The sequence below is a fragment of the Neoarius graeffei genome, chromosome 2, assembly GCF_027579695.1.
Source record: "Neoarius graeffei isolate fNeoGra1 chromosome 2, fNeoGra1.pri, whole genome shotgun sequence".
Taxonomy (NCBI): Eukaryota; Metazoa; Chordata; class Actinopteri; order Siluriformes; family Ariidae; genus Neoarius; species Neoarius graeffei.
Window position 1 is genome coordinate 72,961,397 of NC_083570.1, and position 26,928 is coordinate 72,988,324.

Below are 26,928 nucleotides of genomic sequence, written 5' to 3' on the forward strand. Positions count from 1 at the left end.
TGCCGCCCCAGATGGAATTTATTTATTTTTATTTTTATTTTTTTACTTTTAGTATGCACTTTACATTACCCACTTACATTAAGGGTTTTATACTGTGATTCAGTGTGATGATCTTTTCAGAGCTGATATTACCAGACCGACCTACCGGTGGGAAAGGATTTAAAAACGCATCTAAATTGTCACTCTGTACAGTATGTTTCCAACAAAGGTGCTGGATAAATATCTAAAACCATAGTGTGAGCAAGGCAGCAGGAAAACATTGAAGATTGGGCCTTAATCAAGCTGGGTACGGCCAAATTTCACAAATGTAAATCATTCCTGCGAGCAGTTACAGTAGAAATTTGGAATTCATGAAAATCCTGTTAGTTCAGAAAAACGTTTGGATCCTACCAAGCGTTTGTAGTTCATATCGAGAGCTCCTGAGTCTGTGTACATTTACATGTAAGGAGACTCACTGATGTGAACTTTGAATGAGTTATGGCTAAATAGCTCATTTATTTCAATTGCACACACAGATTTAATAAACAAAGAAACATTTGTTTCATATTAATGAATTAAATTAAAGTAATATTAAATACACTGTAACCCTGCTATAACAAACTCTTTTTCTACAAACGTTCTCATATCACAAACTACAACCCCAATTCCAAAAAAAGTTGGGACACTGTAAAACACAAATAAAAAAATAGAATTTGAAGATTTGCAAATCACGGAAACCCTATATTTCATTGAAAATAGTACAAAGACAACATATCCAAAGTTGAAACTGAGATTATTATTATTTTTGAAAAAAATAATGCTCATTTTGAATTTGATATCAGCAAGGGGGCAAGATGGCGGCACGCACGTACGCAGCGACTTTGCTCTGGTGGATTTCTGTTATGTTGTTGTTTGTTAGTGTGCCGGTCAGCAAAAATCACATACAGCCAAGAATATCTTTTAAAGATCGGAACAGCATGTAGTGCATTAGACTTTACCGTGAACTTTCAACTCGACCAGATCCCGCAGGGGATCGTACAACTGCCGGGATCCCAGTGGATCACTATATCGAGAAGCAGATGCAGGAGGCTGCGCAGGGAAAGGAGACAGAAGCAGGACTGCCAAGCTGGCGTGCTAACTAGGCTAAGGCGAGCTCCGTTCAAGCCCATTCTGCCCAGCATCTACCTCATAAACGCCAGATCCTTCAGCAATAAGATGGACGAACTGGAGCTGATCACCGTGGCACAGAGGGAAGTACGGAACTGCTCAGTAATGTTCATCACTGAGACCTGGCTTCACACTGGGATTCCCGACGAGGCTATTCAGTTAGCAGGCTGCACAGCGCACCGGGCCAATAGGGCAAGCAACTCCGGTAAGAGCAAGGGAGGGGGACTGTGCATTTACACCAACAACCAGTGGTGTACAAATGCAACCGTCACCGATACACACTGTTCAGCAGATGTAGAGTACATCACAGTGAGATGTCGGCTATTTTATCTGCCGCGGGAGTTTACAGTGGTTATCATGATGGCTGTATACATACCACTGAGCACTGACACTGGACATACTGCTGACTGCCATTAGCATATCACAGGCTGCTCATCCAGATGGGATTTTTATAATAGCTGGGGACTTTAACCAAGTGAACCTCAGATCTATCCTCCCTAAATTATACCAGTATGTGAACTGCCCTATGAGAGGTTCAAACACACTGGATCATGTCTACACCAATGTTAGGGATGGATATAAAGTCTCCTTTCTCCCCCACTTAGGCCTGTCTGACCACCTGTCCCTGTTTCTCACACCAGTATACAGACCTCTCATTAGCACATCAGAACCTAGTGTGAGAATCATAAAGACATGGCCTGAGGGGGGGCTTCATCTCATCTTCAGGACTGCTTTGGGTGCACATGTTGGGACTTATTTGCACAAGAAGATATTGACTACTACACATCCACTGTCTTGTCTTACGTTAAGTACTGTGTTACAATGGACAAACGTATCAGGACCTCCCCGACTAACAAACCTTGAATGACAGAGGACATCAAGCGTCTATTGCTGGAGCGCAGCTCTGCCTTTAGACCTGGGAACAACGATCTCTACAGCACTGCCAGGACCAACCTCAAGAGCGCCATCAGGAGGACCAAGGCAGACTACAGGCAGAGGATAGGAGGATACTTCAATGATGGAGACCCATGGCGGACATGGCAAGGCATTCAGAACCTCACCAAGTACAAGGGCAGAGATGTGATATAACAAGAAGCAGCAGTGATTCTCTTGTAGAGGAGCGGAATCATTTCTTTGCTCGATTTGAGGTGGATGATGCAGAGACTAGGAAGAAGCTGATACCAACATTGGTCAGCCTGACACTGAATGTCAGTACTGATGATGTCAGGAGAGTGCTCCGTGGTGTTAACACCAGGAAAGCTGCTGGTCCCAATGGTATACCAGGGAGAGCGCTCAGACTGTGCAAACCAACTGGCGGAGGTATTCTGTAAAATCTTCGATCTCTCCCTGTCTCTATGCGCTGTCCCGAAATGTCCGAAGTCTGCCACTATTGTGCCCATACCTAAGAAGACTTTATATTAGCAGCCTACATGACTTCGGACCAGTTGCTCTTACCCCCACTGTTATGAAGAAGTGTTTTGAGAAGCTGGTCTTGAGTTATATCAAAGTGGCACTCCTACCCACCCTGGACAAGTACCAGTTCGTATATAGAGCAAACAGGTCAATGGAAGATGCCATTATTACAACACTACATACCGCTCTGTCCCACCTGGAACACCCTAAAACATATGTGAGGATGCGGTTTCTGGATTTTAGTTCAGCATTTAACATGATCATACCCAGCAGAATGGAGAACAAACTGCTGGACCTGGGTGTGAATCAGCACATGTGCAGCTGGATCAGAGACTTTTTAACCAATCATTCTCAGGTTGTCAGGATGGGGACTTATCACTCCTCCTCTTTGACAATAAACACTGAGGCCCTGCAAGGGTGCGTGCTGAGTCCTCTCCTGTTTTCCCTTTATACACATGACTGTATACCAACCTATAGAACAAATACCATCATTAAATTTGCAGATGACACGACTGTAGTTGGCCTGGTACACAATGGTGATGACTCTGCATACAGGGACGAGGTCCGCAGACTAACAGACTGGTGCTCCGTGAACAACCTGGCACTCAACATCTCCAAAACCAAGGAGATGATCCTTGATTTCAGGAGACCACGTGAAGGCCTTGCTCCCTTATGCATTAGGGGTGATGCAGTTTGAGAGAGTGTCCTCGTTTAAATTTCTGGGCACACACAAGACCTCACATGGACTACAGATATCACTGCTCTGGTGAAGAAAGCACAGCAGCGACTGTATTTCCTTCAGACATTGGAAAGACTGGACAGATCACATCAGCTGCTTCTTTCATTCTATCGCTGTTCTATTGAAAGCATTCTCACAAGCGTCACTGTATAAATGATAGAGTGCAGATAGCTATGTAACTACATGTCCTTGGGGTTGCTGAGACATGGACGGGTGGGAATAAGATCTAGCCCACAGTTCAAGTCAAAGCCATTTGAGAGTAAATGCTTTGGCTTTCACAACATTCTGTTCCCAAAAGCTGATGTCAGGAAAGTCTTTACACAAAGAAGGTTTTCTTGCTTCTGTAGTTTTTTAAAACTGTTCTTCTGTTTCGGGACTTTTCGAGAAAAAGAATGTATATTCCAACATGTAGCTAGTGGTAACGCTAATGGCCACAAATCTGCATTGTCACTCCAGTCATTTCAAGGAATTTTGCACGGATCAGAACCGCTAATAAACTCTAATTTCTGCGTATATCTATCCTTCGCTTCTTTCTGACTAAGACTGTCCAAGTAATCCGGTAGCAGAGCTTTTTTTAGCTGTAGTTTTCTTCGGACAACAGCAACAGACACCAGACATCTCCGCTTGGCTTCAGTATGTGAACTGCCAGTCAGCGGGTCCTGTATGTGTTCACGATTTTTATGTCACGATTTACAACCAATGGAAGACACATTTATGTCTTTGTTTTTTATGACCCTGTTTATGTTATGTCTTTTTATATGATCCACTAGAGGAATAGAATTTCATTGTACATTGTGCAATGACAATAAAAGGAAATTAAATTGAATTGAACACGTTTCAAAAAAGTTGGGATGGGGCAACAAAAGACCTGAAAAAGTTATGCAATGCTAAAAAAAAAAAATCCCAAATTTGGTTAATTGGCAACAGGTCAGTAACATGATTGGGTATAAAAAAAAAAGCATCCCAGAGAGGCGGAGTCTCTCAGAAGTAAAGATGGGGAGGGGTTCACTGCTCTGTGAAAGACTGTGTGGGCAAACAGTGCAACAATTTAAGAATAACGTTCCCCAATATAAAATTGCAAAGAATTTGGGGATCAGATCATCTATGGTACATAATATCATTAAAAGATTCAGAGAATCTGGAGAAATCTCTGTATGCAAGAGACAAGGCTGAAAACTGACCTTGGAGGCCTGTGATCTTCAGGTCTTCAGGTGACACTGCCTTAAAAGCAGATTCATGTCTGTAGTGGAAATCACTGTATGGACTCAGGAACACTTCAGAAAACCATCGCCTGTGAAAACAGTTCATTACTGCATCCACAAATGCAAGTTAAAACCATATATAAACAATATCCAGAAATGCCGCCAAGCTCTTTTACGATGGACCTGAGGCAAAGTGAAAAATTGTCCCGAGGTCTGACGAATCAAAATTAGAAATTCTTTTTAGAAATCATGGACACCACGTCCTCCAGGCAAAAGAGGAGAGGGACCATTGGACTTATCAGTGCACAGTTCAAAAGCCAGCATCTGTGATGGTATGAGGGTGCATTAGTGCACATGACATGGGTAGCTTGTACATCCGGGAAGGCGTCATTAATACTGAATGATTATATGCATGTTTCAGAGCAATATGCTGCCATCCAGACAACATCCTTTTCAGGGAAGGCCTTTCTCCTTTCAGCAAGACAACACCAAACTGCTTTCTGCACATATTAAAACTGCATGGCTCTGTAGTAAAAGAGTCTGGGTGCTAAACTGGCCTGCCTGCAGTCCAAACCTGTCTCCCATTTAAAACATTTGGCGTATTATGAAGCGCAAAATACAATAAAAAAGACCCAAACTGTTGAGCAACTGAAATTGTATATCAGGCAAGAATGGGACGATGTTTCTCTTTCAACACTACAGCAATTGTTCTCCTGCATTCCCAAATGTTCACAGAGTGTTGTTAAAAGTAGAGGTGATGCAACACAGTGGTAAACATACCCCGTCCCAACTTTTTTAAAACGTGTTGCTGACGACAAATTCAAAATGAGCGCATATTTTTCAAAAAGCAAATTTCAGTTTCAACATTTGATATGTTGTCTTTGTACTATTTTCAGTAGGGTTTCCATGATTTTTGCAAATTATCACATCCTTTCTTTTTTTAATTTAATTTACACAGCGTCCCAATTTTTTTGGAATTAGGATTGTAAGTTAATTTCCCCCACCTTTAGTGACAATGGGTTTGAGTCTTCAAAAAACAAAACCCATCTGTGTCATGTCCACACGTGTTGACACGTATAGCGCATGCCATAGATTACAAAGTGCACACAGTGCCATTAGGACTAATTACTATGCATCCGTTCTGGATTAGAGCACAATCATGGCGCACACTTTTATAAGCACGCTCTAAAGACACAAACTTGGTGTATACATGCTGTACCTAGTGTCTCACATTACCAAGCCTGGTATCTGTATATTGCCTACTTTGTTTTGTGTATTTGAACTCTGCCTTTCGTCTTTGCCTCCACCATTCTGTTTGGGCCTCGCTCGACCATTGCCCGTTTCACAACCCTGCTTATGTCTTACATTTTTGAAATGTTTACCTGCCTGTTTGTAACTAAACACTCTTCCTGTAATTACATCCGTCATTTGCCTGCTTACATGACACACTGGGCCATGTGCTCTTCTTCCCACCAGCGACAAACAATAAGTAATCAAGTCGGCAGTCAAGTTAACAATATGTGTTAACGCCATAAAACAAAGGCTTAACTAGCCTAGCTTAGGTGTTGATCCCTAACAGTTATTGAGAACGGTGATCAAAGGATTGATAAAAGAATGAAATGACTGCTGATACCGCTAAACTTAACACCTAGTTAAAGTGTACCGGCAGCATTTCTATACCCCGCACCCAGCCACGCGGTGTGACCTAAATGACATCATTGATGATTTGCAACACATGAATGAACTGAATGGTGAAGATTTAGGCCCCGTCCACATGAGTACGTTTTTGTCGAATCCGCATAAATACTTTATCGTTTCGGCCTCGCGTCCAGACGGAGCTGGCTTTTTCGAGGGGTGAAACCGGTATTTTTTGAAAACGGGTCCCAGAGTGGGAAAATCCTAAAACGCCGGATAGCCCGGAGTCGTCTGGACAGCGAAGCGGATTTTTTCAGAAACGATGACGTTTAAGCCCCACCTCTCTAACCTTTAACCTCAGCCGCCGCCGCTAGACGCGTCATAACAATAACAACAGCGAACTACAGGCTTGTGCTCATACTGCAGAAACAACTCAGTCTATTACGGCTGCTACAACAAAACCTTCTGCTTTTATATTACTGTGAAGAGCAACAAAACTTCTCGTGTTATGAGCTTGTTTTGTAAACAGCGTGTGACCTTTATACGCATGCTCCATGGCTTCTCTTCCGGTTTTAGTGTATTGGTGTGGCGCCATCACAGCACCACATACAGGCCTGGCATATGTACTACAATGTTTTGGGTCGTTTCCAGTGAATCGAAATGACGCCGTGTTTATGGAGATTTTTTTCAAAACGACAGCGTATTGGGTGAGGCCGCGTACTTGTGTGGACGGGGCCTTAGAAAACATAGTGGGTGGACACTGACAGCGATACACCAGGAACCTCCGTCATTTCCATAACAGATGAAGAAATCATTGCCTCTGTTCGTTCTCCTCAGAAGGAGAAACTCATGATAACGAGAATGTGCCTAAAATTCTGCATATAATGTGTGCGTTTGGTGTGACGAGTAGGTCCATTTCAGTATTACAAACCTTTTGGTAGAATGAACTATTTTTGATGTCCCTCAAGGAGTTCATTATAGCGGGGTTACAGTGTACTATAGAAATGTTAATCATTAGAGAACGTTAGCCAGCACAAATCTATAAAATAAATAAGACTAGTGATTCAATTAAGACAAAAGAAATGCTGTGTTGTAAAAGGTGGATGGACTGGTCTCTGCATACGGTAGCCATAAATCAATAAGCTACAGTGTCTCAACTAGCAGTACGCTTAGTTGGCTTAGGAAGGTTTAGTGCTCAGGAGGGAACTGATATATTTAGGAACTAGTACTTTTTATTGGAAGACAAAAGATGGCTTATACCCTAGTTCCGTCTGTCACAGCATATTTTAATGCAGTGCAGCTGAATAATTTGACCAACAAAATGTCATTCCTGTGCATGCCAAAGTTTTGTCAGTGCTTGAATTTGTTGCTTCTGGCATGTTTCAAAGAGAGATAAGCGACCGATCTGGCATGTCTCAATCTTTAAATCTTCAGCACACCATCACTGGGCTGCTGCTGCTGCTTCTTCTTGAATATAAGATTTCTTAAAGGAACAGTCCACCGTACTTCCATAATGAAATATGCTCTTATCTGAATTGAGACGAGCTGCTCCGTACCTCTCCGAGCTTTGCGCGACCTCCCAGTCAGTCAGACGCAGTCAGACGCGCTGTCACTCCTGTTAGCAATGTAGCTAGGCTCAGTATGGTCAATGGTATTTTTTGGGGCTGTAGTTAGATGCGACCAAACTCTTCCGCGTTTTTCCTGTTTACATAGGTTTATATGACCAGTGACATGAAACAAGTTCAGTTACACAAATTGAAACGTAGCGATTTTCTATGCTATGGAAAGTCCGCACTATAATGACAGGCGTACTAACACCTTCTGCGCGCTTTGATATCTGAGCTCCGTATCAATGCGCTGCCGAAGCGCGCAGAAGGTGTTAGTACGCCTGTCATTATAGTGCGGACTTTCCATAGCATAGAAAATCGCTACGTTTCAATTTGTGTAACTGAACTTGTTTCATATCACTGGTCATATAAACCTATGTAAACAGGAAAAACGCGGAAGAGTTTGGTCGCATCTAACTACAGCCCTAAAAAATACCATTGACCATACTGAGCCTAGCTACATTGCTAACAGGAGTGACAGCGCGTCTGACTGTGTCTGACTGACTGGGAGGTCGCGCAAAGCTCGGAGAGGTACGGAGCAGCTCGTCTCAATTCAGATAAGAGCATATTTCATTATGGAAGTACGGTGGACTGTTCCTTTAAGAACATGTCCTGCTTTTCCAACACACCATATGGATGATAGGCTGAAAAGTGCATCTGTGTAAGAGACTTGTGACCAACAGTCGCAGAGACAAAACAAACATGACACTTGCCCTGTATGATATGCTTGGTGTGCAGGATTACTTGGGTTTTCACATCAAACCATTTTCTTTTCACCTCACTTAATTCACACACATTTCACCTTTTCTGTAATTTGTGTCTAAATTTTGGCCATTTCAGGTGCCATTATATTGCTAAATATTTTTTTATTGTCATAGATGTGAGTTACTTCTACCTCTGCAGGGTTCTAACTAGACCAAAATATCAGTGTAGTGGCACCAGTCATAACGGCCAGGGGTTCCCCGAAAGCACACAGGTTCTACCACAGCTCGACATTAAGGACTGCCCGATTGCCCGGGGCAATTGCAACATGCATTCAGGCAAGTGGGATATGTCCCCGACATGCCCGACCGGGCAAGTTGGAATGAGCATATATTACCAACTAGCACCACAAAAATTAGGCTTTTTGATCTTTTATTTCAGTTCCTAAAAGCATCCCTCACTACGTATCCGCCATTATGTCTTGGCTGTTTTCTTAGTCTTGGTTTCATTTCCTGCTTTGCAAGTTATTTTATATACCCCTTCTGTTGTAGTATGGTACGCGTACTGTTTCTAGACCCCTTGTGCATGATATCATGCATCATATGATAATTACAGCTGGGGTCAGATAGACACCGTCTTTCATGCAAGCAAGGCTTAGTCTGTCTTCAATACGGTTAATTTTTGCACTGTTTTTGCTTGTCCAAACAGAGAAATGGATAAATGCATTACTGTCTCCATGCCATCAAGAAAAATGTTAACAAATAGAAGTAAATGCTTTAAGAACAATGAGGAAAGGAGTGGTTAAAGAATATGATGAGAGGAGCTCAGCCTGAAAACTCCAGAGAAATTCACGATTGTATTTAAAATGTATTTTACAAAAACAAAGTCGGAAGTGAGGATGAAAGAGTTTGCTTAAGAATCTTGTTTTATTTTTATTTCTGCTCGCATTCGAGATAGCTCCTTCATGAAAGTGTTTGATTTTCTTAAAGGTAAAGCAGCTTCCTTATTTCAACACAGAAAACCCAGCTTGGTTTCAAACAACTCGGGCATAAAAAAAAACTCAACAAAGAGCGACATGCGCGATAAAACCTGAAAGAACAGAACAGATTAAGAGCATAGAGAGCTAGAGCTTTGTTTCTGTTATCAGAGGAACACAGTCCTGTGCAAAATATTTTATATATCGTTTTTTTTTCTTTGGGGGGTTGGCGAGATCATCCACCTCTAGGTTTATTTTAAAAAAAAAACTGCGCTGTGTCATGACAGGCCAGCTGCACTGATTCAGTTACAGGTTGCCAGGTCTGTACAAAACACCCACAACCTACACACTGAACAATAATTTTAAACTCAAACATTATCCTGTCTGTCATGAGGCAGCGCAGGTTTTTTTTTTTTTAACCTAGAGGTGTATGATATAACAAAAAAACCCTAATATATAATTATTCTCAAACACAGTACTGTTCAAAAGTCTTGGCACCCTATTGTTTTCTTCGTACAAACTTTGTTATAGATTTCTATTTTATGATTTCTATATTATCGAGTAATGAACCTACAGTCTGAGAGAGTTCTACACAAACACACTGAACTTTACAACAGCTGCATGCATGTGAAATGGAAATCAATCGACTAAGGCAGGAAAAACTATTTTGGATAAAATCGTTATTGTTCATTACAAGTAAAAAGTAACCAGTAACCAAACTTCAACTCAATATGTGATCTTCATTTTATGTTGCAATTCACAATTATTCTATGGTTTTCCTAAATAAAACAAAAAAAAAGTACTTGCAAAATAGAGGGAAAGTGATAATCTTGGGGGTGCAAGTGGAAGTTTACCGGGGTTTAAAAATTAATGTTGAGCCCTGTCTACATGCTCGGAAATGCAGTCTAGTGCATTTCCTGGCACTTGCAGGCCTCCCTGAAAGTCACTTTTTTTTGTTGTTGTTTTGGCCAAAATTTGCTGTGATTGTTTATTCTTATTCGATACCATAAATGTATGTCACTAATACAGTTGAATATTAGTAGTGATAAATCTTCAAATCAAAAACAGTCAGTTGATGTTCCCCAAGTGTCAGCTTTATTTTCAGCTTCAGCCATTCAATTACAATACATGACTATCCTGATCTAACTTGTATATTATACCTTCCACAGTTTCAGTGCATCGTGTTGCCTCATGAAAAAAAAATTGCCGTGGCCCAGCATATATTGCATGCATGGCACGTACACTACCGTTCAAAAGTTTGTGGTCACTTTGAAATGTCCTTATTTTTGAAAGAAAAGCTCTGTTCTTTTCAATGAAGATCACTTTAAACTAATCAGAAATGCACTCTATACATTGCTAATGTGGTAAATGACTATTCTAGCTGCAAATGTGTGGTTTTTGGTGCAATATCTCCATAGGTGTATAGAGGCCCATTTCCAGCAACTCTCACTCCAGTGTTCTAATGGTACAATGTGTTTGCTCATTGCCTCAGAAGGCTAATGGATGATTAGAAAACCCTTGTACAATCATGTTAGCACAGCTGAAAACAGTTGAGCTCTTTAGAGAAGCTATAAAACTGACCTTCCTTTGAGCAGATTGAGTTTCTGGAGCATCACATTTGTGGGGTCGATTAAATGCTCAAAATGGCCAGAAAACTGTCTTGACTATATTTTCTATTCATTTTACAACTTATGGTGGTAAATAAAAGTGTGACTTTTCATGGAAAACACAAAATTGTCTGGGTGACCCCAAACCTTTGAACGGTAGTGTAAGTGTCTCTTAACACAGATGGCACTTTTACTACAAACACAGCATAAGGAAGGAGGTAAACCGGACTAGCATGATCAGTGACAATCTCCACACTGAACTACTCGGGCAGCTATGCACTGGGCACTTACGTGGACGGGGACTGGAGTATGTCCGAATGTAGAACATTCACATGGTGGCGCGCCGGCTCCGTCACAGTGGGATAACGAGAAAATTAAACAAAAGACCACGTTTTCAAGATTGACAAGTCTTTTTATTACTGTAGCAGCAACTTTTACAGGCGTGTCGGCAATATTGTGGGCATAGGCGGTAAGGAAACATCGCGTATCAGCCCGATACACTGAAAAGGCCTAGTTAGAACCCTGCTCTGAGAAACTGCTTTCCATCACAGTCCTCATTTTCCACGTTTTTGTGGACAGGACTAAATAAGTACCACTGAGCCATGCTGTGAACACGCTTTGCAGTTGATAGGCAAAGGACTCAACATAGATAGATAGATAGATAGATAGATAGATAGATAGATAGATAGATAGATAGATAGATAGATAGATAGATAGATAGATAAAAAAAACTTTATTGATCCCTTTGGGAGAGTTCCCTCAGGGAAATTAAAATTCCAGCAGCATCATTACAGAATAAACAGAGAATATAAAATAGAGAAAACTTCTAGATATGCACATGAGTATGAAATAAATCAGTATTACCAAAACTTGTGAAAATGTGGCAGGACTTTTTAAAATTTAGTTTGGCCTGTATTTACACACAATTTTACTAAAACATTGACAAATAAAGTCCATTTTGTGATAGCTTGATGAGGAAATTCTCCACCTTGACAATTTAATGGGAATCCAACCGCATTTGAAGGAATTTAACAGGTATGTTACTGAATGAGGAAAAATTCTATGATGAAGCAGTACAGGAGTGAATTTGATTCAAGATGCCTTGGTACATGTGTAAAACCATGATACTCTTATGCCTTGCTCTGTGTGTGTGTGTGTGTGTGTGTGTGTGTACACGTGTACTTTCTCAAACTTCAGCTGGTTTCCCCACAGATCTGGAGGAGGAGAACTCTGTTTCTCAAGTATCGCTCCAGGGTACGCCATGGTAAAGAGGGTTGAGCCGAGTTTGGCTGGTGGTTGGCTAAAATGCTGAATGCTTTATTTGGCTTGTTTGTTTGCTTTATTTGGCTTGTTTGCTTTATTTTGCTTGGTTGTTTGCTTTATTATTATCCATCCATCGATCTATTATCCTTAACCGCTTATCATGTGTAGGGTCGCGGGCAAGCTTGGGTCTATCCCAGCTGACTATGGGCAAGAGGCGGGGTACGCGGGGTACACCCTGGAGAAGTTGCCAGATCATTGCAGGGCTGACACATGGAGACAAACAACCATTCACACTCACATTCACACCTACGGTCAATTTAGAGTCACCAGTTAACCTAACCTGCATGTCTTTGGACTGTGGGGGAAACCGGAGCACCCGGAGGAAACCCACGTGGACACGGGGAGAACATGCAAACTCCACACAGAAAGGCCCTTGCCGGCCACGGGGCTCGAACCCAGAACCTTCTTGCTGTAAGGCGACAGTGCTAACCACTACACCACCGTGCCGCCCCTTTATTAGATTAGATTAGATTAGATTCAACTTTGTCATTGCACATGTCACAGGTACAAGGCAACGAAATGCAGAATGCATCTAGCCAGAAGTGCATAGCAGTAAATAACATAAGTGTAATATATAAATGTACAGGAATTACAGGGTATGGAATGGTATAATGATATGATAGATATTTACAGTATGTACAAATGTGCAATATGAATGAAGTATAGTGCAATGGTATGAGAGAGATATTTGCAGTATATACAAATATTATTTATTATTATTATTCAGTGAAAATGTTAACAGCACTGATTTTGACAGTTAAGAATTGACAATTTGACTGATTTACTGTAATACAGTACAGTTGATACCACAAGAGTCAAATCAATCATGTTCATTGAACTCTAGAAATGTTTTTTAGATTTTATCTCAGTTTCAACCAGGGCTTTGAACCGGTTCAAGGAACGAAAACGAAAACCGGGAACTTTTTCTATTTCACATGGAACAGAAACGAAACCAGAAACTTTATTATTTTTTATGTTCCGGAACAGAAACGCTTATTAAAAATAATGGTAACCGGTTAATACCGGTCTTTATTTCGTTCCTCAAAGTTTCCGTAGCCTACAAATAAAAAAGCCATTCTTCTCCTGTGCAAGTTTCTATGACCCGCTGGGGTTCACTTCCTGTGTGACGTTCACTGACTGAATGGAGAGAGCGGGAGGGTGGACTACTATCACGTCTCCATTACTGAGTGTCTGAGCAAAGAAGAGCCTGAACGTTGCAACCTCCCTATTGGCTGTTTGTAAAAATGTATCAATTGTTGCCCTTCCCACGGGAATCATCGCGGGCTCGAGAGACGAGACCTGACGAGTTAGTTCGTTGGTAGCAGAACAAAATGTCTGGACACAAATCGGGTTTTCAGAAAAGGAAAGAAAATAAACGGAGGGTTGAAAATACAAAAAAGGAGGCAGAAAATGCAAAACGAGTTTTAAGGTAGGACAAATGGTTACTTTTCTGAGGCAGCCCGCCATGGCTGCCTGCAGGCGTATTTATTATAGCCCATTTAGTTAAAATAGTTGATATAAAATGTTTATAGTTATAGTTATGTGATGGTTGTCCTGATTTAGACTGGTGTTTTTTTTTTGGGGGGGGGGTTTGCGCGATGTTGCACCCGGGTCCAGATTAGGGCAGAACCGGCCCTGGCTACATTTCAGGTGTAGTTTGTTTTATGTATGTATGTACTTGCATAGATGTGTACTTGGCCTTCCAATATGGCGCCTAACAAAATCTCGCGGCGCGGTGACGTCATGCGGTAGCCCTCTATAGGGCCTGACTCGCCTTTGGTAACACACTAAACGAATTATCTTTCATTTTTGGCACTTTTTCTGTTTGTGTAGATTGGAAGACATACTGAGAATCCAAATCGCCAACATTTGAAATAATAATTGTTTTGAATTATTTCTTGTCTTATTTAATGAAGGCTGTAATAGAATTAGCCTACATTTGGCTTAAGCCGGATGAGACAGAGACATAATTTTATAGCCATTTGTTAAACCGCTGACAGGGAACGTAATTAACCGCTCCGGGAACGAAATTTTTTTGTTCTAACCGGTTCGGGAACGTCTATTTAATGGTGGAACCCAAAACCGGAAACGTTAAAATTCCGTTTCTGTTCGGAACGAACCAATAGGAAACAAATTCTGGTTCAAAGCCCTGGTTTCAACTGACCGTGATGTTTGGAGATTAATTTATAGATATGCAGCTTTATTATTTACACTCTTTTTTCAAACAAACCATTTAGAAATTTCAACCTTCTTTAATATGTTTGGCACCAGTTTTATTCAGTGTTGTTCAGTTACAATTAGCAGCTTATCATTGCCAGTACCAATATAACTGCACTATAATACATCTGTGAAGTGCAGTGAGCATCACTTTTAAAGAAGGATCACTGATTCATTTTGTAAAGCCTAGACACAGTTTAAACAGAGATGAACACCTGAAAGAGAGCATTGGTAAATTCTGTCTGCAAGAGCTAACAGCATCACTACATTCCTCAAAAACACATTTAAACTTGGCCTTTTATGGACAGATGGGGGGGGGGGACCCTAGAACCTAGAATTCATGTGTTTCTGAGCCAAATATGATGTAAGACATCTGTAAATAATCTTAGCTACAATATACAGAAGTCAAAAAGGGGACATTTGAGGTCTTTACACACAGTGCAATGTGAATAAATAATGCTAAAGTAGAAAAAATTGTGCATGACTTTAACATAACGTTAATATTGACATTAAACGCGATGTGATTATGCGAGCATTCCACAAAAATAATCACATGATGATGGAGTCAATGAGCGGGGATGGGGTGATTTGGTCCATCCTATCCTGAGGAGTAGGTAAGAACGTGGGAAGTTACGCTGCTTGGTTCAAGAGTTGCTGAGACCTATAGTGAGCTTCATCACATCACAAAGTAGGCTCCAGACCATGGATTGTACACACACCGTTTTCATCGCCAAGCTCCTGTCCAATTTTTTTTTTCCCAGACATCGTCTTTAAAGTCGTTATCTTTATCGTTTTTGTTTCCCTTGTCAAACAATGCTTGGTTTTGAGACACAAACAGGTATTGTTCGGCTACAGTAAACGCCTACTGAGTATTCGGACACCCTACTTAATGCTTTTTGCATGCTAATAGTATGAAAGTATGCATATTTGGATGCAGTCAAACTGAATGAGAGACTCCGCCAAGCCTGTGGCAGTGCGCAGATCGAATGTGTTCCTTTCGCAGATGAAATATTAGAAAAATTGAACCTGCTGCAAAAAAATAAACATCGTGTTTTCACACCAAACCATTCACCTTTGATGTAAAAGTGTTAATTTGCGGGGTGGTCCATCCATTATGATTTTTCTCGTCCATATACCACTTATCTGTCAGGGTTGCGGGGGAAGCTGAAGCCAGTCCCGTCTGACTTGGGGTAAGAGGTGGGGTACACCCTGGGCAGGTTGCCAGTCCATAGCAGGGCTACGCTGAGATGAAGAACCATTCACACTAGGGCTGTAACGATATGCGTATCGAAATCGAAATCGCGATACGCAGAGCCACGATCCGTATCGCGATACAAGAAGGCAGAATCGCGGTACACCCTTTCAAACTTCTCCTCAGCCCAAAAACAGAGGCGCTTCCAAACTTCAATTTATGAATACTTTTACTTTTTATTTAAATTACATTTTAAACTTATTTAAATTACTTTTATTTTTTTATATCTATTAGTAAGTCGTTTTTTCGCCGACCTGCGACAGTCTTCTGCGAGTCACGCAACGTCCACACTCGCCACTGGCAGAGCATCCATTTCTTTTAAGCGGTCGCCATTCTGGTTGCGACGCGGGGAGCGAATCTGTAAACAAGCAGCTCATTGGCTGGCTAGGTGTGCCACAAGCCAATCACAATCACTTGACCGGAAAGGCATGCAGTGTTGCCAGATTGGGCAGGTTTAGGTGCTTTTTGGCTGGTTTTGAACATATTTTGGGGTGGAAAACGTTAGCAATATCTGGCAACACTGAAGGCATGTCTGCTTGGGCGGAAGCCTTCTGCGGCAATTACATTTTGACACGCGAGCAATGTTTCACTATAAAAATTCCGTAATTTCCATCTGTTTTCCGCGATCACAGAAAATCATTGGCCCTATGAGAGTGAGACAGTGAGAGAGCCACCCCCCCCCCCAAAAAAAATCTTAACGGATTTACACGATTTGGAAAAATGACTTTTTCAGAACCGAAAAAAACAGCTTCCGGCTCAACAGTATTATTTTGAGAAATAAAACAATCTTTGGATATACATTTGTTCATTTTTGCATACATATTACTCATTCTCTGCAGTGGTTTGAATTATTTGTTATTAAATAGTTAATGTAAGTAAGTAAATGTTAATAAGTCAAATTTACTACTTTAAAAAAATATTTAAAAAAAAATCGTGGGCGTATCGAATCGTGGGTCAAAAATCGCGATACGAATCGTGAGTTGGGTGTATCGTTACAGCCCTAATTCACGCTCATATTCACACCTGTGGGCAATTTAAAGTAGGCAGCTGACGCAACCTGCATGTCTTTGGACCGGAGCATAAATGGGATGAGAGTTTCTCAGGGGTTTGTTTTTTGAAAACAGGTTATTAGACTTTTAAAAACATCTGGCCACACTGTCATTACGCAGTGTTGCCATCTTATGTAAGATACTTGTTTGTATGTTCTGGATTTGGGAAATATTGTGCAATTCAAAGACGGTGACTTTTATTCATGTGTATGCAGTTTAAATGCACATTACAGTATGCTTGTACAGTTGGAATGATTATTGTGTAGCCTATACAACTTTTATACCTTATAAACTATAGGAGAAATTTATACAGTGGTGCTTGAAAGTTTGTGAACCCTTTAGAATTTTCTATATTTCTACATAAATATGACCTAAAACATCATCAGATTTTCACACAAGTCCTAAAAGTAGATAAAGAGAACCCAGTTAAACAAATGAGACAAAATATTATACTTGGTCATTTATTTATTGAGGGAAATGATCCAATATTACATATCTGTGAGTGGCTAAAGTATGTGAACCTTTGCTTTCAGTATCTGGTGTGACCCCCTTGTGCAGCAATAACTGCAACTAAACGTTTCCGGTAACTGTTGATCAGTCCTGCACACCGGCTTGGAGGAATTTTAGCCCATTCCACCGTACAGAACAGCTTCAACTCTGGGATGTTGGTGGGTTTCCTCACATGAACTGCTCACTTCAGGTCCTTCCACAACATTTCGATTGGATTAAGGTCAAGACTTTGACTTGGCCATTCCAAAACATTAACTTTCTTCTTCTTTAACCATTCTTTGGTAGAACGACTTGTGTGCTTAGGGTCATTGTCTTGCTGCATGACCCACCTTCTCTTGAGATTCAGTTCATGGACAGATGTCCTGACATTTTCCTTTAGAATTCGCTGGTATAATTCAGAATTCATTGCTCCATCACTGATGGCAAGCCGTCCTGGCCCAGATGCAGCAAAACAGGCCCAAACCATGATACTACCACCACCATGTTTCACAGATGGGATAAGGTTCTTATGCTGGAATGCAGTGTTTTCCTTTCTCCAAACATAACGCTTCTCATTTAAACCAAAAAGTTCTATTTTGGTCTCATCCGTCCGCAAAACATTTTTCCAATAGCCTTCTGGCTTGTCCACGTGATCTTTAGCAAACTGCAGATGAGCAGCAATGTTCTTTTTGGAGAGCAGTGGCTTTCTCCTTGCACCCCTGCCATGCATACCATTGTTGTTCAGTGTTCTCCTGATGCTGGACTCATGAATATTAAGATTAGCCAATGTGAGAGAGGCCTTCAGTTGCTTAGAAGTTACCCTGGGGTCCTAAGCCCCCTCCTCTTCACTTTGCTGACCCACGACTGCACACCAACATCCAGCTCAAATCTCTTCATTAAGTTTGCGGATGACACGACTGTGGTGGGTCTCATCAACAATGGCGATGAGACAATCTACAGGAGTGAGGTGAGCCGCTTGGCCATGTGGTGCAAGGACAACAATCTCCGTCTGAACGTGGAGAAGACGAAGGAGATTGTTGTGGACTTCAGGAGAGAGCACACCTAGCATGCTCCACTATCTATTGACGGTGCTGCAGTGGAGAGGATGAGCAGCACCAAGTTTCTGGGTGTGCACATCTCTGAAGACCTGTCCTGGAACAACAACACCGCATCACTGGCCAAAAAAGCCCAACAGCGTCTGTACTTCCTCCGCAAACTGAGGAGAGCAAGAGTCCCGGCCCCCATCATGCACACATTCTACAGAGGCACCATCGAGAATATCCTGACCAGCTGCATCACCGTGTGGTACGGCGCCTGCACTGTGTCCTGCTGCAAGACTCTGCAGCACATCGTGAGAGCAGCTGAGAGGATCATTGGTGTCTCTCTCCCTTCTCTAATGGATATTTATAACTCCCGCCTCACCCGCAAAGCCATCAGGATCGCAGGTGACCCCACCCACCCATCTCACAGCCTCTTCAGCCTGCTGCCGTCGGGGAGGAGATTGCGAAGTCTCCGGGCCAAAACCAGCAGGCTCAAGAACAGTTTCTTTCACCAGGCGGTCAGGAGGCTCAACTCCCTCCCTGTTCTGCCCCCCCCGCCCCAGATTCTGCTCGCACACCCCCCTGCCCCCCCTCAGCATCTGACATGTCACCCTCACAGTTCCCCCCCCCCAACACACACACACACACACACACACACACACACACATACATCTCATCGTTCATTAACACACTGAACTCAGGGACCGCACATCTCACTTTACCTCGCTCATTTGCACTATTCCGCACTACCTCATCTTAACAGCTGCTAGTTTGTTTATTCTGCTTATTTCATGTTTCATGTTTACCTGCTATACCTCAAGTGCCCTTGACTGTTTGGTTATTTGTACCAATTTGTGTGTGTGTGTGTGTGTGTGTGTGTGTGTGTGTGTGTGTGTATATATATATATATATATATATATATATATATATATATATATATATATATGAGTGTTTAGTCTAGTTCATATCTAGAGTGTTTTTACTGTTTATATTGTCTGTTTGAGTGTTTAGTCTGTCTTGTTCTTATCTAGTGTTTTTATACTGTTTATTTATACTGTTTATATTGTTTGAGTGTTTAGTCTATGTCTAGTTCCTATCTAGAGTGTTTATACTGTTTATATTGTTTGTTTTTTTTTCAATTATTCTGTTTTTATTTATTGCATTGCCTGTTTGCACCGTGGGTCAGAGAGGACTGAAATTTCATCTGTGCTGTATGTCGAGCATGTATAGCATATTTGACAATAAAGTTGACTTGACTTGACTTTGTGACCTCGCCGACTATTACACGCCTTGCTCTTGGCGTGATCTTTGTTGGTCGACCACTCCTGGGGAGGGTAACAATGGTCTTGAATTTCCTCCATTTGTACACAATCTGTCTGACTGTGGATTGGTGGAGTCCAAACTCTTTAGAGATGGATTTGTAACCTTTTCCAGCCTGATGAGCGTCAACAATGCTTTTTCTGAGGTCCTCAGAAATCTCCTTTGTTCGTGCCATGATACACTTCCACAAACATGTGTTGTGAAGATCAGACTTTGATAGATCCCTGTTCTTTAAATAAAACAGGGTGCCCACTCACACCTGATTGGCATCCCATTGATTGAAAACACCTGACTCTAATTTCACCTTCAAATTAACTGCTAATCCGAGAGGTTCACATACTTTTGCCACTCACAGATATGTAATATTGGATCATTTTCTTCAATAAATAAATGACCAAGTATAATATTTTTGTCTCATTTGTTTAACTGGGTTCTCTTTATCTACTTTTAGGACTTGTGTGAAAATCTGATGATGTTTTAGGTCATATTTATGCAGAAATATAGAAAATTCTAAAGGGTTCACAAACTTTCAAGCACCACTGTAAGTTTATGTCCCAGTCAGTAAGGTCCTTTAATAAGCTTTGGTGAGTGTTTAAACACAATATCCAGTAACTTATCAAAGATAAATAAACACAAACAAACAAACAAACAAACAAACTCTTCCCCAGACATCAGAAGACGTCTAAGCAAGGTTGTGATGAAATCTCTAAGCGGGGATTTATCACCACTTTAAAGCTTTGTGTCAGAATCCTTGATGTTACAACACACTGCATTAGCCTATATTTCAAAACCTCTGATAAGCTGTGCATCATAGCACTACTCGAGGCTTTTCAGAGTCTGCAAGTCCAAAACAAACTCCTAGTCAATGTAGGATGAAGGCTTGTATTTAATCGGTGATTTTCCTGTGAACTGTGTGCTAGGGCTGTGCTCTATCGTGTCTGGCTCAGTTGTGATGGATCATTGTGTTGGAAAATATAGGAACTTAACTGGCACACAGTTTCCTTTAATTACGGAGGAGTCATCCCTTGTTTTTTTCACACATTTAGGTAGAGGAACTAAGGGGATATAATGAGCAGCAGACACGTGCACACAGACCCACGTGCACAGAATAAAAATATGAATTGCATACACATGCAGAATTCAGTGTATTAGGTATTTAATTTGCCATTCAGGCTGGAAACCACACCCCAGTCCTCTCATCTGAAATCTGGCGATCCTCCCTTTCCCTGATGATAAGCTCTCTGTAAACATGAGACAACATCAGTACATGTGTTTTATATATGAGTCTCTCATTGTGCCTTACTGCATAATTACTGTGTGTCTGTTATTTGACGGCGTTCTCCTGTGTGGCACAGGGTGGGGCATGTGGACTTAAATACAGTTCTTTAAACTCCATATGGTGCCTCTAACCTCCATACGGTATTATAGTTTAGCTTATGGCAGACTGCGTTTTAAAAAAAAAATTATGGAAGTAGTTCAAAGGCTGTAGCTGCTCAGCTTTGGCCAGTGATCCGTGTGTGTGTGCGTGTTCCAAATATAGACCTTTCCTGTGGTGATATACTGTAGAATTAGGGGTGGTTGTCTTTAGAGTCCTTTGACAAGAAGTGAATTACACTGACACATCATCAATCTACACTGTATAATTAGGTGAAATGAGAGCACTGGGAGATACTGGGGAAGGGAAGCACTCTCGTTTCTCACTCTTCTAACAAGGGTGGAGGGCCAGTGGACATAAATATTTGTTATGCAAGCTGTGTGTGTGTGTGTGTGTGTGTGTGTGTGTGTGTGTGTGTGTGTGTGTGTGTTGCTTTACTACTTCTCACTAACCACAAAAAATATAAAATTCGCCTGAATCATGTAGAGAAAAAATGAACAAGGTAAAGTACAAAATGTTCATTTATGTGTAACCTCTTTTAAAGTCAGATAAAAACCCCAAAATAAACTCCTTTATACGACAGGTAATAGGCAAGGCAAGTTTATCTATATAGCACATTTCATACACAGTGGCAGTTCAATGTGCTTTACAGAAGTAAAAGCAAAACAGTAAACAATAGAAAATAAAATTACATAAAATAAATGGGGAAGAAAAATAATAAGAATTAAACAATAGTAGAAATAAAATTAAGTAAAAGTTCAGTAAAAAAACCAGCAGAATAAAATAGAATAAAAGTTAAGTAAAGTTTAAAACATGCAGAGACTGTAAAAGTTAAGAAAGTTTAAAACATGTAAAGATGACGATATTTATCAGTTAGCAGAAAGCATCTGAAAACAGCTTGGTCTTTAGTCTAGATTTGAAGCTGCCAACAGCAGGAGCATTTTTAATGTCCTCTGGGAGTTGGTTCCATAGCTGCACTGCATAGTAACTAAAAGCTGCTTCACCACACTTTTGTTTTAACAACAGGTTTACCAGTAAATTTTGCTGTTGCGATCTGGTAGATCTGATTGGGTTAGGCCGCTGCAACATATCAGAGAGGTAATTGGGCCCTGTACCATTTAGAGATTTGTACACCAGCAGCAATGCTTTAAAGTCAATTCTGTAGCTTACTGGAAGCCAGTGAAGGGACCTTAGAATTGGAGTAATGTGCTCTGTTCTTTTTGTTCGTGTGAGAACCCTAGCCGCTGCATTTTGAATCACCTGAAGTCGTTTGATTGATTTTTTTTGGCAGGCCTGTGAAAAGGCCATTGCAGTAATCAACCCTACTAGAGATGAAGGCATGTATAAGTTTTTCCAGATCATTTTTTGACATAAGTCCTTTTTTAGTTTGGAAATGTTTTTTAGGTGATAAAATGCTGTTTTAGTGATTGCTTTCATGTGACTGTCAAAGTTTAGCTCGCTGTCAATGAAAACACCAAGATTTTTAACCATATCTTTTGTTTTAATCCCCTTTGTGTCAAGAATAGTGGTAATCCTGAGTCTTTCATCTTTTTTCCCCAAATAGAATTACTTCTGTTTTATCTGTGTTCAGCTGAAGAAAATTTTGTGACATCCAGTTGTTGATTTGGTCGATACACTGGTAGAGACATTCAAGGGGGGCATAGTCATTAGGTGATAGAGCAAAATAAATTTGGGTGTCATCTGCATAGCAGTGATACAAAATTGAGTTGTTCTTGATAATTTGTCCAAGTGGGAGCATATAAAGGTTGAATAGTAATGGTCCAAGAATCGACCCCTGGGGGACACCACAGGTCAAGGACATTGATGTTGAGGTACAATTTCCCATGGTAACAAAGAAGCTTCTATCTTTTAAGTATGATTTTAACCAGTTGATAACTTTACCAGTCAACCCAACCCAGTGTTCAAGTCGATATAGCAGTATGCTGTGATCAACAGTATCAAAAGCTGCATTGAGGTCCAGTAACACCAGGACCGATGTTTTGCCTGCATTAGTATTAAGACGTATGTCATTTATAACTTTAATCAGTGCTGTTTCAGTGCTGTGATTGGCACGAAATCCTGACTGAAAGTTACCAAAACAGCTGTTTGATATCAAGAAGGCAGTTAATTGATTGAAGACAATTTTTTCAAGGATTTTCCCGATGAATGGTAGATTTGATATTGGCCTGTAGTTGTTTAATACTGAAGCATCCAGATTATTCTTTTTAAGTAGGGACTTTACAACGGCTTTTTTCAGGGACACCGAAACAATGCCAGTCTCTAGGGATGTATTTATGATCTGAAGCACATCTGTAATTATGAGGTGAAGAACAGACTTAAAAAAGTTGGTGGGCAGAATGTCCAGTTCAGATGTTGGGGAACTGAGATTTTGTACAGTTTTTTCAAGAGTCTCGTAATCAATTAAACAAAATTCTGACATTGTGTTGAAGTTGTCTGTCTGTGTCACTGGTGATTGCAGCTTTTCAATTATTTGCAACTGAGATATATTATGAGCAATATTCTGCCGTATTTTATCAATTTTACCTTTGAAGAAGGATGCAAACTCATTGCAGTTATTAACTGAGAGAAGTTCAGGTGCTAATTGTGGTGGGGGATTAGTTAGCTTCTCTACTGTTGAAAATAGCACACGCGCATTGTTCATATTCCTGTTGATGATGTTGGAAAAAGACTGTCTTGCTTTACGAATTTCATAATTATATTTACAAAGCATCTCTTTATGGATTTGATAATGGATGTGAAGTTTAGATTTGCGCCATTTTCTTTCAGTCTTTCTACATTCTCTCTTTAGCAGTTTAACAGCTGGGTATTGCTTCCATGGTGCTTTCTGCTTATCATTGACTCTTTTTATTTTGAATGGAGCAATGTCATCCATAATTTGGGTCATATTTAAATTAAAAATTTCCAGTAAATCATCTACAGAGTCTGACATTTTGGTTGAGATCCGAGAGAGAGCTTGCTCAAAGAGAACACGTGTTGTTGTTTATGACTCTCCTACCCATAGTCGTTGAGCTGTTCTGAATGTGAGGAGACATAGAAACATCAGAGAAAACACAAATGATACACAGTAATATCCATACAAGACATGTTTGCGTGTTCACTTGTTCATATTTGTATTTGGATACAGTGTACAGATTGTTTGTTTGTTTGTTTGTTTGTTTGTTTGTTTTTTAAAATAAAATGTCCCTGTGGACTGACATCTTACTCTCTCTGAGATTCAGATATCACGCTCTGGGTACAAATTGCATAAAAGAATCTGAAACTGTGACATAACTGACACACCGCATGACTCACCGAGGCTGAGATCTAGTGGATACATCGCTTCAAAATTGTTGGAAACAATGCTAAAGTTGCCCGAGTGTCAAGCATTTGGGTGTAAAAATAAAACCGATTGTTGAAGCAGTGAGTGCACAACACACACACACACACACACACACACACACACACACACACACACACACACACACACACACACAATGAGCAGACACATACCCAGCCTTTGGGAGCCTTTTGCTGCCGATAAAGGCTCCATTGCTGGCTACTCACAGTGTTTTTTGTTTTTCAAAAAAATTTAAATTTCATCATATTTTTATGTGACATGCTTTTGTTTTTATTCACTGAGAAAAGCAATCTTTTTAGATGGCAATAATCATGTTGCTATGACAACTGCCATTGTTTACCAGTATTCTGTGTCAGTACTGCGTATGCTTTATGCAGCCAAGTGAGATTCAGACTTCATATAAGTGAAATCTGTTGATTCGTGGATTTTGTTGCCAGTAAAAATCACATGGTTACAGAAAATTTCTAATTAGATTTTTAGAATGAGAAACCTTTATTTGTCACATATTAATTACAGCACAGTGAAGTTCTTTCTCTGAATTTAACCCATCTGAAGCAGTGAAAAAAAACCACACACACACACACACACACACACACACACACACACACACACACATGAGAACAGTGCGCTACAGCACCCAGGGATTTTTATTTGATGGCTCTGTGTTATGAAGGGAAACCGCGTACTAGTTACATCACAAACGGAGATCTGGTTTCATAGCAAAAGGCTGCATCCAGGTAAACCTATTTTTAGCAATATCATGACTTTTAAAATGGATAAATTGTTGTTTTAGTTTTAATTTGAATGTGCGCAGGGCACATCAGGGCACTTGGCGTAAACTGTGGAAACTGTGTGTGTTTATTTGTGGGTTTTGTTTGACTTTGGTGATGTGGTCAACACTTTTGCCATGTTCATTTGAATGCAAAACATATATTCAAATAAATTTCCATTGTAATGAAAAACATCAATGATGCAACCAATTATTTTTGCTTTATATAGATGATGGAGCATATTTAGAGACACTATGCATTTCATAAAAAATAATTTCGGACAGAGGCTGCTTTATGGTGCAACGCGCACGCATACACATACAGCCATTTCCATGCCTCCCTTTCCTTATTCCTTCTAAGACACATTAATGTATTCAAATTTTGGGGTTAAGTATCCATCCATCCATCCATTCATCCATCCATTATCTGTAGCTGCTTATCCTGTACAGGGTCGCAGGCAAGCTGGAGCCTATCCCAGCTGAGTTAGGACGAGTAAGTATTACCTCAAGAAATATAAAGTGCTATTAAGAGAAGAATGACCTCGCTGTTGAATGCGTTTCAAGGGTTTTCCTCTCTTAGGTCAGTTATTTAAAAAAAAGAACATACAAATTAAATTGAACAGCAAGTGAGTGTGTCTTTAGTAGTAGTTAGTTGTTATGGGCAGCAGAGAAGGCTGCATCGCACTGCACTGCCCCCTGTTGGCACATTTTTATAAAATCACATCACCAGGGCTGTGGCCACTGTGCTTTGCCTGCATGCTGGCGTCACGATGACCAGCCCTCTCTCTGACTCTGCTGTGGATGACTGGGCAGATGTGAGCTCGCTCTCATCACATATGCTAAACAAATGGGATGGAATGCAGCAGACATTTGAGTGTGAGTGTAGCCTGCAGGGTGTCTGGTGTTGATATATTTATTATAATACAAGAGAGAAGAATACAAATACATTAAAGATAATCTTGCAGAGCTCCATGAATTGCAGTGTCCTGTAGAGGAGAACATCATGCAGGAGGTAAACTGCTCTTTACTGTCTCTCTCCCCTCCTCCATCCCCTAGAATCTTTTCTTCTTCAGGATGTGTAGACTGTGTATAGTAAATAAGGAAATAAGGTCATGGAAGAGGTGTGTGTGTGTGTGTATTTATATAAGTGAAGAAATGTGACTTCCTGTTAAAGACTGCAGGAGCTAGCTGATCCAGATGAAAGATTGTTGAGATGTGAGGTGAACAGCAGTCCACTGTTTTGCAGCTAGTTTGTTTAGTCCGATATCTTGCACATTCATAGCATTGGAGTGGATCATTTACTGGTTGTGTCATACAATTATGCTGTTATATATATAGCCTCTGGGAAACAGCTGCAGAGCCATCTGTCTTATCCCTTCTTTTGCATTATATGCCTACAACAGTTTAGACAATAGGTCCAGGCTGTTTTTCTGGAAGTGGCTGTGACTGTACAGAAGCCTGCCATTATGTTTTATGTCTAAACCGTTGTACATGGTGTTTTATGTCTCTGTATCCAAGATATTATAATAAACGAAAACAATATGGGTTAGATCTGTTTCAGGCTGTGGTGCGATATGATTTAATTAAGTGTGATTATGTATCGATTTTACCACTGATTGTATATTTTAGGGCGGCACGGCGGTGTAGTGTTTAGCGCTGTCGGCTCACAGCAAGAAGGTCCGGGTTCGAGCCCCGGGGCCGGCGAGGGC

General features: G+C 40.7%; 1 protein-coding gene across 3 annotated transcripts in view; it reads left to right on the forward strand.

Moving 5' to 3' along the window:
• Nucleotides 1-26,928, forward strand: part of ano5a (anoctamin 5a) — a 95,797-nt gene that overhangs the window by 41,389 nt on the left and 27,480 nt on the right. Inside the window, exon 1 of one of the 3 annotated variants that reach the window (XM_060914910.1) lies at nt 26,063-26,231. The exons of the other annotated variants lie outside the window; for them this stretch is intronic. Within the exon in view, the coding sequence (XP_060770893.1) occupies nt 26,223-26,231 (9 nt within the window). The 5' untranslated portion in view covers nt 26,063-26,222. Of the gene's footprint in view, nt 1-26,062; nt 26,232-26,928 lie in introns of those variants that run through there. 3 annotated transcript variants of the gene reach the window in all.